This window comes from Rhamphochromis sp. 'chilingali' (genome assembly GCF_963969265.1).
Source record: "Rhamphochromis sp. 'chilingali' genome assembly, chromosome: 8".
Lineage (NCBI taxonomy): Eukaryota > Metazoa > Chordata > Actinopteri > Cichliformes > Cichlidae > Rhamphochromis > Rhamphochromis sp. 'chilingali'.
The window spans coordinates 18916960-18929797 of NC_137935.1; the positions used below are offsets into that span (position 1 = coordinate 18916960).

At 38.5% G+C, this 12838-nt stretch overlaps 1 protein-coding gene across 4 annotated transcripts; it reads right to left on the reverse strand.

Annotated features, from left to right (window-relative positions):
- Positions 1-238: 238 nt before the first annotated feature.
- On the reverse strand, positions 239-11753 carry scn3b (sodium channel, voltage-gated, type III, beta). 4 transcript variants are annotated; one of them, XM_080889511.1, is made up of 7 exons: positions 11600-11737; positions 11014-11242; positions 8811-8986; positions 8480-8708; positions 5815-5953; positions 3106-3189; positions 239-1234 (listed from the first exon to the last, which is right to left on the reverse strand). In XM_080889511.1, the coding sequence occupies exons 2-6, from the start codon at positions 11066-11068 to the stop codon at positions 3126-3128; spliced, it is 663 nt and encodes a 220-aa protein (XP_080745637.1). In that variant the 5' UTR covers positions 11069-11242; positions 11600-11737; the 3' UTR covers positions 239-1234; positions 3106-3125. The 4 variants fall into 4 exon arrangements, with proteins under 4 accessions (XP_080745637.1, XP_080745638.1, XP_080745636.1 ...); XM_080889512.1 differs by lacking the exon at positions 11014-11242 and having other exon boundaries at positions 11600-11753; XM_080889510.1 differs by having other exon boundaries at positions 11014-11740.
- Positions 11754-12838: the final 1085 nt, after the last annotated feature.

Below are 12838 nucleotides of genomic sequence, written 5' to 3' on the forward strand. Positions count from 1 at the left end.
CATCATTGCCAGACCTGGCAGTCAGAAGTGTCAGCTTGATGCCGGATCCGGGCCAGACCTGTTTTCTGTACTTACTACAGCCCTGCACATCCCCCTTATTCTGGAAATTGGGTACCAGTCAAAGTAGTCCGGCCCCTGAATATGAATAACTTTAAATGTCACAGTATTAGTAAAGGTTTTCAGTCAGCAACAACAGAAAAGCTTTAACACAGATTGTGGAATCCATTGTATTTGATATTTAAAAGCAGCTCACTGAAACATGGCATATTTTATATGTGTAACAGACAAAACCAACATGGTGGAATGAATCACAAAGTATATAAAGTTCTACAGTGCTGTATTATAGAAAGAGGCACACATTTAGTCTCAATAGCAATGCTACTGTAGAACAGCAACAGTCAAAGCATTGAGTACAAACTTCAGATTAACTGTATGAAGCAAGACTTGACCTATAGAATATACTTCAAGACCAGAGCTCAGTGTGGCTATGAGATTTTTACAGAGGAGAGTATAAGAAATTTATCAGTTCAGACCAGCTAAAAGTGTGTGATTTGAAACAGTATTTTATGCATATTTACACTCCATTTTTGTATTACACTTCATTTTGTTACAGCAAAAAAAAAAAAAAAAAAAAAGACAAATGCAGGCCCCATACAATATAAAAGCTGCACATTTTAGTTTCCTTAAAAAGACTTTTGGCCAATACAAATAAAACTGTGACCCAAAAATCTCAGCATGGTATAAAATTGTAAGAAAACTTAAAAAAAAGAACTGAAAAAGTAGTATATATTCAGTATACAAGATGTACATAACAGACTAGGACATTTTCTGGGATCATATCTGTTTATAGGTCATATAAATCACAGACGCACTACTAACTACCAAGAAATTCTTTAGTTAGTCCGCTCACTGCTCTGTCCAAATGAAGAATGGCTTGTAATTCTCTGATAAAAAGTGCAGTACAATGACATTTGTGTTCTTTAACCTGATGTAACTGTGAAAGCACTTGATTTTTAGAGACGCCTTGCACAAAGGTTAAAAAAAAACACTGGAGAGGAAAGGCAGGAGAAAAACTGAGCACTTGGACATTTTTGACTGGCTCCTCACAAGACACAGTCGATACACAGGGGCAGTCAGTTGGCAGGATTCCCATCGCTGCCTGGGAGTAATCATATCTTCATAGTGACACAGATAGGGTTGATGAAACCGATGTCCCACTGTTATTGGTCAATACCTAAGGAGAACAGAAAACATGCTTATCCTTATCCAGTTTTACAACACCACACATTACTGTGCAAAAGCTTTGAGCTTCCCCTCATTTCTTTATATTTTTTTCCTCCAAGGTGCCAGACTTTCCTTGGTAAAGAAGGCTCGGCAGCGCCTGCACTTTTTCCATGTCCTGAACCAGAAGCTGCTGCTGTCCTTCTACCGCTCCTCAGTGGACAGCGTGCCCTCTTCCTGGTGTTTGGAACGCAGGGGCTACTAAGAACAGGAAGGCTGCACAGAGGGTAATTAACACCACTCAAAAATAATTGGCTGCCCTCCGCCACCTCTGGAGGTCAGGTCTTTTGCACTACTTCCAAGCACTTTGTTCTCTTCTATCATTTTGTATATTGTACATTCCTCTTGATTGTATAAATTTCTCCTGTTTGTAATTTATTCCTGCTGTCTTACTTATAATATTATTCCTTCTCAGTTGGCGTGGAGCACCCATAATTTTGTTGTACATGTACAATGACAATAAAGGGGTATTCTATTCTATTCTATTTTTAATTCGGTCCTTGAACATCAACATTTTCAGAGGAATGTTTTCTTAAGCCACTTAACAATGACATTTGAATCATTCATAAAAAAGACCCCTAGTTCAAGGGATGGACCAGTCTGTGTTTTGTCTACATATAACATGACACGAAGAAATCCAGCAAAGACCTGACACAGGAAGTGAGATCAGAATTCAGTTGATCCATCTACTGTTCACTGAAACCTCATCAGAAGAGGTCTCAGTGGAAGGGTTGTTGTCAAGGATGGGGAGAAAAGGTTGAGGTCTGCCAAATTACAAAAGAACTGTACTGAACTGGCAACAAGGCAATGTCAGTAGGCATGGAGGAGGTCAAGAGAAACAATGAGTGATTGCAGCTAAAGCACAGTGGAGGCTCTGTCATTGTTTGGGGAGGCATTTTAGCAAGTGGTATCTTGTCAAACTTGATGGTATTACAAATGCAAAAAAATACCATCAGAGTTTGATCCAACATGCAATACTATCAAGAAATTGTCATGAAAATGATACCAGACATGCTACTAAAAAAAGCATACGTGAATAGGAAAACACACAATGACACACTTTTAGTCATGAATTCGCCTCCCCAGAGCCTGGACCTCCAAATTATTAAAGTGTGTGTGTGTGTGTGTGTGTGAGGGGGGGAGGATCATCTTGACAACAAACAGAACAAAAGGCACCCAATGTCCAAAGAACAGCTTTGAAAGTCCTTCAAGAAGCCTGGAGAACTATTCCTAAAGTTGCTTAAATAAATGACAAGAAAGCTTGTTTAAGAGTTCAGGCTGTTAAAGAGTAAAGATCAAGTTGGTCAAGTAAAGGTAAAGTAAATACCTGCATCCATTTTCCAATTTCCTTGCAAAATGCAAATAAATGGTTCAAGACTTTTGCACAGTACTGTGACACCTACATCCTAAACATGCAACTGTGCATAACATTCAATGTGCTAGAAATCAATATATCTAAAATGAACATGCTTACATTCCCCACACTTTCAGATACTTCATTCAACACTGCTTGCATTAATTATGTGCAATCGTTCCTAATGGAAAATCATTGAAAGTGGGACAGATTGGACACTGAATGGTGACTGAATAAAAATGGAGGATTCGTGATTAAGTGAGGCCGTTTTTTTTGTTGTTTTTTTTAAATGTCAGAAATGAAAGCCCCTTTGAAGGGGATGAGAAAGAAGGGCACAAGGGGTGTTGAAGCAGCAGACTCCTCCACAGAGCTGCACAATTATGAGTGATAAAGGTACAAACACATGAATTGAAAGACAAGGGATGATTTCAGTGATTAGAATTGGGATGAGAGAATCACATATAAAATACCGTGTCATTGAAAACCACTGTTATTCTGTAACAGGAGCGGCTGGATTGTCTTTCTGCTCAGAGGGAATGGCTAGGTAGTTTGTCCTGTGGGCAGATTGGCAGAAAAACAGAGTAGTGTCTAAGACCTGGTGCTATGGGCCTCTCTAGCACCACACACCACAGCTACTTAGTGCTCATGACAGTGCAACAATTCTGAATTTCCGTTTTGTTTATTGAAGCGTGAAAATGTGACTCTAATTCACAGAAATTAAGGACTGAGTTTTACCAGATAAAAAATATCTAATCCGAGCAGTGCCCTAGGGACTGCGTGGAAGGCACATCAAGATGTGCAAGATGTGACATCCTAATTCAGCATTTTACAGCCAACCATCAGCATGTTTAAAAAAACAAAACACAGTACTTGCACTGAATATGCTCCCAATTCAAAAGAGCTGCACTGAAAGTGTGTAGATGAAGAACACTTTATACAAGTGAAACGAGTTTTGTGACTGTAAGCACATTTCAGAAATAGCCTAATTTAACTCTTTGACAGATCACATCGTTGCCTCCTATCTTCTCCTTTAGGGACATGACTAATACGTTCTCAACCACTAATGCATCACAAAAGGTAATCTCAAAATGTCCTACTTGTGCTACATATGGCATTCTTTGAGTGGGTAGACCTTCTGTGTTGTCATAAGGGTCACTAATGGCTAATGGCCAAAGCCTATGCAGTCTTTCAGCTACAGGTAGTGACAAGGCTACAGTATTACAGCTGAGAAAACTCAGATCTAATAGTTTTTTGAGATTTCTGAGCTTTTTGACTGTTGCGGTTGACTTTAAATTAAAAAGCTTCTTTCTTTTGCTTTACAACTTTTCGTTTTTGGGGGTGTGGCACTGTTACTTGATAATGAGAAGGTCCTTTCTGTGTCTATGTGTTTCCTCCCACAGTCCAGCGACTTGTAGTTCATGGCATTAGGTTAACTGGTTATTTTAAATTGCCCAGTGTGCGAATGGTTGTATGTCTTTCTTTGGTTCAGCGTGTCCCATTTCCTCTCGCCCTATGACACCTGGGCCGGAAGGAAATGGATGGATGGAACTTTTGGTTTCTCCTATATTTCCGATGGTTCACCAGAATCAGTGGAGCCACTTGTATTTAATTCATGGGGGCAATTCATTTTCCAAACAAAATTAAAAAAGTAAAATTGTTTAAATTGGAAATTAAAAGTGTGATTGAGACACAAAAGGTCCCCAATTCACAACTAGGAGAAAACACAATGCACACCACAAAAGAAGAAGAAAATTCAAGCTGCTGAGGACATCGAAATGCATAAATCTTAGAATATCAACAGATAAGAAAACTCAGAAAGCCTTTGAATCAGGTTGCCTTGATATTTTGAATTTTTGGAGCATTTTATTTTTTGATAATTGGACTATTAATTTATCTGTCAATTTGTCTACTGTTCATAAAATTGAACCTAAATGCTTCAGGAAAACACAGATTGTAATACCTACTTTGTAAAACTCAGCGACCAAGAAGTGTCAGAGTGATTTACTGCTATTTAAATTAAACCATATTAAAAAACAATACTGATTACAAAATAGCCCCAAAGTCCGTCTATCTGTCTGTGTGTCTGTCTATCTGACAACACTGAAACATTGGCCTCACTGGCCAATAATGCTGTAATTTTTAATTTTGTGCTTGATTACATTTGTCACTACACAAATATGAGATAGTACATGACTGTTTTCTAAAGTTTGAAAACTGTGAGAAAAGTTCTGCATTTTAATTCTGCCACTTCCAATAACTCTTAATTACCTGTTAGTGCTAATAGTAAAATAGAAAGCCAATGAATAACCGAATATTTTTAGAGAAGTTTAGTTTCAAATTTAGTTGAAAATATAGTTCTTTGAAATATATTAGCTCACAGAAACACTTCACTATTTATTATGTTGTAATATGTCTAAACCCTGGATATTGGGTCTTGTGAATATTCAGCAATGTTGTGCATATTGTGCAGTACGTGGACTTAATCTGTCACTGAAGGAAGCAGATATGTAGTGTAGCAGATTCAGTAAGTGTTTGCAAAATAAAAATAACCGGATCAGCACATGCATGATTGCTCTCTTCAGGACATAAGGTCCCTGTACAAAAGTTGTAACTGTGGGTTGTGAAGCACCACTAAAATTCAGTGGGAGCTGACTATAAAGGTGCATTTGGGTCTTTGACATTACTGACAAGGCGATGCAAAATGCCCGTCACTGATGGAGCTGAAAATCCATCACGGATGTTAAAAGGTTGTTTAGAAAAAAAGAGCAGTCAGCAGTTTAGGTAAAAGACAGATTAGTGTTGCAGGAGGGTTACAAACTGATGGACTGAATTACTTCTCTGTCTGTGTGTTTGCCCCCCTGCCTCATTCCTTCACTCTCAGTCCCTTTCTTCCCCGATTGACTCTTAAATCTCATTTCCCTACCCACCATATTTTTTAGATTTTAAATTACAATTATGTAACCAGAAGTCCTAAGCAAATACACACTTACAGCTATTTGTGCACTTCCTTGGTGACTTCAGACTTTCAAATTAATGTAAACCCACTGCTGAGTTTTGACGCATAAATATCTGAAAATGTGACGTCATGGTTGTGTTCAGGACACACGCTGTTTAAATTCGCTGTTCAGTCACATCCCTGCTAACATTTATCTGTCTGTGCATCTGTACATGAGACTCACGCTGTGTCCTGGGCCTGCTCATCAGACTTGGAGATCTTCCTGTAGCAGTAGACCATTTCTACCAACAGCCAGAAGGTCAAGAACACCAGCAACACATACATCATGATCTCAGAGTAGATTGCAGTGGTGTCGTCACTGGCTGCAGAGTTAAAACAGTGGCAAAGCACATGTATTATTCATTATGCATGCTTCCTTGGAATACCGCGAGCAGAAAAAAGCAGAAGAGACCTGATCTTGTACAACACTGCTGATCCACAATCATTTGTCATACATAATTTTTTAATGCATTGTCTTATGTCTTTCACTGAAGAACAAATCCAATTAAACAAATAATAAATATGGTTATGCAGCTACAACAATAAAGCAAACAAAGGTGTTTTATTCAGGAGCATCCTGACTGTAGATACTCTTAAAAAGTGATGCAGAAACTACTTCATGTTGCATTCATAATATTATGGCCATACCTGTAATATAATGAAAAAGACCCTACAGAGTTAAAGGTGCCCAGTGGAGATTTTGCAAGGCTGCTTTTATACCAAACATTTCCTAACAGTGTTCACTGTTTTGTTGCAGAGCTTATCTTGTTGTTACATATGTGTATGCAAACATCTCTATCGAACATTCGACCTAAATCTGCATATAAAAACACTAAATCTCCACAGGGTATCTTTAAGTATGAAAATAGGATGAATATGCAATGTCACAGAGGTTCTCAGAGCGTGAAACATACTCTAACTTTAGAATCTGTCATAAAAATAATTGCATGCTGTTTTTGACACCAGAACGGCTTTTGTTCCTTGTAAACAATCCTCTTCTGCTCATTAGCCATTCTGAGATGCTTCTGGAATAAGTAATAGCACATAAATCATCCAGTCCTATTCTAAATATTACATACTTAATATACACTGAGATTAGCTGCAACATTAAAACCATTCACAATGCCTGCTGGGATTAAATTCTGCGAGTCTTGTATACAACTATGACGCTCTTCACCAGCATAGACATTATAGAACATATGGCTACACAATAAAACTAATTAAGAACGAGCCCAAGGCACTGCCTCCAAACTCCCTCCAAATTAACCATGCAGGTGAAGAACGAGAACAAGCCCCACCTATGGAGGCACCATCCTGCAGGTACTAAGGAATCTGCTGCTTATTTATTATCGTGAGACAAAGGCACCCCCAGAGCAGGCATACAAAGTACTCGACAGGTGGTTTTAATGTCACTGCGGTTCAACAGATAGTTTATTTTACTGATAATTCAATATCCAGTCAGTGAAATCAAACAAATATCTTGTTTGATATCTGGTCAACATCCTGTTGAAAATGCTTTCTCATTTATTGCTTTCTGTCCATTGTTTACAATGGAAGACCATTAGAACAGCATCCCATTAACAACCCATTAAGAGCAAGAAGAGGGATTACAAGCAAGCGGAAGCTGTTTCAAAGTGCACATGGGCACCTTCGGCTGTTAAAGAAAGTTTTCCTTTTATTGTCCTTCATTTGTTTTCATAACGAGTGACTGTGAACCACTGTGTCACTTAGTGTATAACAAATTCCAGAAAGCCTGCTGACCAGACAGCTGACAGCTTTTTCTGATTTGATTCAGCAGCCCCAGCAAAAGGAGAATATTAGTGAAATATAATCCCTTTGATGGGAAAGCATGGATATGTCAGCCACGAAGTAATCCATTCTACCACTATGGATGCCATTACTGCAACATTAATGTAACCATGGTCTAGTGTACAGTGCACTAGCTGCAGGCTTTTTGAAATCTGAAACAACTGTTCTGTGAAATATGGAGGACAGGCTGTGAATATAATAAAAACAATCTAACTGTACTCTATTCTTCAGTCTTCTTTTTATGGGTGCAAACTCTTTAAATCAAACTAGCCTATCGCCTGATAGCTCACAATATGTTATGTGCAAGCATATATAGAAAATGTAAGGTTAGAGAAATGGGGAGAGTTGAGTAATTTCAAATATACGTAGGGTATATTCGATTAAGGTGGAACATGACACATTCAGCAAGCCAAGCATTCAGGAAGCAGAATACATTACCCCTTATTATAGATAGCAAAGTAGCTGGTTTGAATTAACACCTTCACTGACAACAGAAGAAAGCTTTGATGGACAATAAAGGCAGACAAAACAACACACAGTTATTCCTTTTAAACCAGTGCAGTCACAAGAAAGGGGGAAAGAAGGAAAGCGGTGCAGTTAGTGGCAGACTGCGTTCACACACACAATATTAGATGTACTATTTTTTTATCTACTGTTGGTGATTTGTGCAACATAAATAAACATAAAACACAGACTAGTCTTTCTCTCATCTCAGTGTTAAATGTGCAGGTCTACAGTGGAATCGTCACTTAAGGTGTACTGCATTTGCAAACTCTTTTCATTAAGTGAGTTTGGAGAATACTCGTTAACAAAAACAAATCTGCCCTGTTAATATTAGAGCATGTGGGGAAAATGGAACATACACAAACTAATGCTGGGAAGATATTTGAGAGAGAGATTTTTCATCATATCAGTCATTACTAGCTTTTTAGTTTCCATTTATATTTGACTTATTTTGTGTTACTGATGTGGAAAAAAGAGCTAAAGTTGAGCACAGGACACAGGTGGATAGCGTGCAAGAATTTTACATTTAGGCATACCTTTCTCCTTCACAGTCAGGTTGATGGTCTTGTTTACTTCGAAGACTGGAGTGTATAGTTCAAAGTCAAACAAACGACGAATTTCACAGGTATACAAACCACTGTCATTATGGGTGACATTACGGATTTCAATGGAGACCTCTTGTAAGTCCTTGCTTCCGTTCCAGTTTAGACGGTCCTTAAATGGATTATCGTCCACATTGGAATTGTTAGTGTTATATTCGTATATCTAGGAGAAAGGAAAAGTGTGCAGGCATTAATTAAATACACATACAGTGTGAGCAAAATCACAATGTGCTAGATCATTTACAATAACGTAGAAACAACTTACAAGATATGAAATATTTTTGCCTTTTGTTGGACTTGGGGTGTAAAGCCATTTTACAAATGTCTTTACGGTGACCTCCTCCCTCTTCAAACAGGAGATGCAGGTCAACTTCATGGCTTTTCCCACAATTGCTTCTGTGTCTGACTGGACATCGACACATACCGGCATGCACAGGTGGACTTGAGAAGCATGGAAAGGTTACATATATTTAGTTTACCGCAATGTAATTGTAAAAAAAAAAAAAAAGAGAGAAAAAGAGTAGAAAAAAAGAAAGCACACCCTCTTTGGTTTCACACATAAGAATATAATTAAAAATAATCTCATCCTTAGCAGGTCTTTAAATTCAACAAATACAACCAAGATAAACTAGAAAACATGACATCCTACACTGTGTCATTATTTCCTTACAAAAACTAATCCAAAATGCAGAAGCTACGTGTGAAAAACGACATACACTCTTACTGCCTCCATATGAGTTAAAAGGCCAGGTGCTGCAAATCAAACATACTCGATTAATTGATCATCTGGAGCATTCAGGCGTGAGTTAACACAAAGCCAAGGAATAAAGACATCGGCAATGGAGAAGCAACTGTTACTGTCCATCAATCTGGGCAGGGTTATTAGGTCTTTTCTTAACAGTCTGAAGTCAATCATTAAATGTTAAGATTATTTTAAGACTACAATGGCACAGAGTTTCTTTCCCACTGTCAGGTGCATGCTCAAAGGGGGGTTGTCTGATTGTTGGGGATTTCTCTGTATTATTGTAAGGTCTTTACCTTACAATATAAAGCACCCCGAGGCAGCTGAAGTTATGATTTGCTGCTATATAAATAAAAGTGAACTGAAAGGAAAGTGAATTAATTGGTTCTATAAGCTACCGACTGCTTCTTTTAGCTTAGTTTTTGGCAAATCAATAACAGTCTAACATGTACTGCTGTACATGTTAGGTTCTATTTACCTAATTTTAAGACCTGGTAAAGACTAGATACACTTTTGCTATATTCTGTTATCTAAAACCTTAGAATTGGGTTCATTTTCAGAGGGTTCACCTTCTTTTTACCATGACCATATTTTTTTATACATGAATGATGTGACAAGCTGAACCCACTAAACATTAAGAATGTGCTTTCCAAAGGTTTAAAATAAAACAAATACTTATGTATTCGATTTTGTAAAAATGTACTTTCTTAAAACTGACCAACACAATGGAAAGAGGAAACAAAATATATAGTGTATTTGTTTTTAGGTGTCAAATGTCCCTTTAAAGATGCACTTATTACTGATCAAATTCCAAGCATTCTGTAGAATCTGCCGCGATGCATCATTTTTTAGTTATTCATAAACACATGCTAGAACAGTTTTAATGCTTTGTAATAACTTAATGACCCACTGATGTGTGGTGGTCATCGGGTCTCACACTGAACCCAATGTTGAACCAGATGCAAAGTCAGTGAGCATTAAAAAGATAAACTGGTTTATAAAGCTCTGTGGGCCATTGGAGACACTTAAGTCACAATATTGATAGCAAATTCAAGCCCTAATGATGGCCTCTGCCCATTAGTATTTACTAGCAGTGGGAGGAATAAATGGATAGAGGGAGTGCAGAAACTGTGGGTAGTGTAGGAAGAGGGAAATAATACAAAAGGGAGGAGCTAATTGAAATATAAATGCATTAGTGGTAGAAGAATATTGGGAGAGGCGTAGGAAGTGAGTAAACATATGCAAGAAAAAAAATTCAGTGGATTATAATCACAAAGACACATTACTTGTGTTTATGTGACTGGGCCCAGTGCTCTTATATAACCCAAAGCCCGCTGGGCTGACAGTGACAAACATTGATTCTATCCTCTCTCTCTTTTTTTTTAAGCTGAGGGCTCACACAAACACATGGAAACAGAGCAGAGAAATAGAGAGGAAGGCATGAAGGGGACAGAGGAAATGGGGAAAGTGAAGAAACTTAACCCCAGTGGCCTCTCTTCAATGATTCTATTCATTTCCCTTAAATGCTGACAACATTAAGCAGTGAAGGGCTCTGCAGACCAATGGGACTGCTCTGAAACTGGGTTTTGAGTTCACAGCTTCCTGTGTGGTTCGCAAGCCACTGCCAAGGCCCCTGATTACTCATTGTTGTATAAAAACGTACGATAGAAAATGATAAGTCCACAGTCAAACAGGATATTTTGACATCTTGCAGAATTATACTTACCAAGATAAATCAAAAGTACCAAAGTTTGCCGATGAAGCTTATATTGCGTTACCATATTCAGCTCTTTGTGGAGCTGCTGGAGGACAGTATCGCTTTAACTTGGTCTTTTTCTCAAGTAGTCTTCACACGAGGTCTGGTGTGAGACAGAGGAGTTGTTGAAAAGACTTCAGGACCACGGACAGCGCCTCTTCTCGGCCGATAAGAGCGCAGGTAACTTTCCTCTTCGTGTCTGAAAATCCACCCCAAGAACTCTTAGAAAAGACGCGTTTCTGATTTACACATTCAAAAAGGGTTCTTCTTGGATTTTAATCGTTATTTTGAGGCGCTCATCTAATAACCGAAGCGTTCATATAGCCCTTAATGCGCAATTCTCATTTACACAGTAAGAACTAAGTTCATCATTTCCTCGACTCGGGGAAATAAACAAGTCCGTGATGTGAGACGACTACATGAGTGATCCCACAGTTTCTTCGCGCATAACTGCTGTCACTGAGTACGGACCCATCCAGAAACACCGCGGAAATCTTTCTAGAAACGGGCGGATAGCATCTGGAACCTGTGGATTCTCAAAAGCCGGCGTACTCACTTATTGTTGCGAGATCTGAAGTCCTGATTACACACATGCAGAAAAAAGCATCGAGGCCAGTTCTCTCATTTCACCCCTCAAAGAATAAGCCTACTGACTGTCAGAAATCTGTTTCCTCCATTAGAGATGACTGATGACATTTCCCAGCCGCGGCTCAATGTCTTTGTTTTTCAGCAGTCACTTAGCGCTGGCAGGGGCAGAGGGTTTGATACGCATGCGTGAGTCACTCCCTCCTACGCTACAGTGTGCAGGACCACATTATTGTCACTTGGGTAGGCCTAACCAACTCAGCCGGTAAGCTTGTTTGCATTTGCTTAAATATTGACTAAACAAAGCTCAGCGTGCAGAAACACCGCGTGCACACGTAGAAACCAAAATATGCAAATCAGTCCTAAGAATGAACATTATATGAAGGAATAAGATGACACAAGGCTGTCTTTGTCATGTGTTACATAAGCTTGTTTAGAAGCTGGAAGTAGAGTTTCTTCTTAAGACATTTAATTAGTTACACATCAGTACCTGCATTTCCTGCCCCCGCCCAACCAGTGAAGAAGTCTCACAAAGATTTTTATATGTCCTGATACTGTGTCATTGTTTTTTTGTTTTTTGTCTTTTAAAGTGAAAGATCTTGGATCAAAACAATGCTGATTTCTTGGTCAGTGTTCCAGAGTGAAAGATTTTGTTCCAAAGTGTACAGAAGCACCTAACAAACAGCTTAACCAACGTCAAGGTGATAAATGTGTACCTATTATATAAATATAAGTCTATGTAGGTCTGTCACCACATCAAACTTTATTTTCATGGCTTTTTATTCTAAAGAAAATGTAGTGATTTTCAAGACTGACAATGCTAAAAAATGAAGTTTAAAACCGAGTCAGTAGGATGCAGTGATTCACTCGATTCAGGCAGGGAAAAAACAGTCCATCACACCACCTGCACCAGAGAGAGTACGCAAGTACCTGCTTAAAAATTGCACTTTTTTCTATCAATAAAAACCAGCAGGGATTTGACTCAACTGTAAAAACTAAAAGAGGTGACAAGGAGACAAGGATAAATATGTTTTCCCGCTCTGCAGACCTGAATAACATCTAATATTAATACCAACAGACTTGCCTGATGGATGTATAAAGTGCTTTCTGTTGGGCAACCTATTGCAAACTTTAATATACTGCACATGTATTATCTTAAGCATAAAAGTGCCAACAGCTGGTTAATACTTACCAAAAAAACCTCTTACAA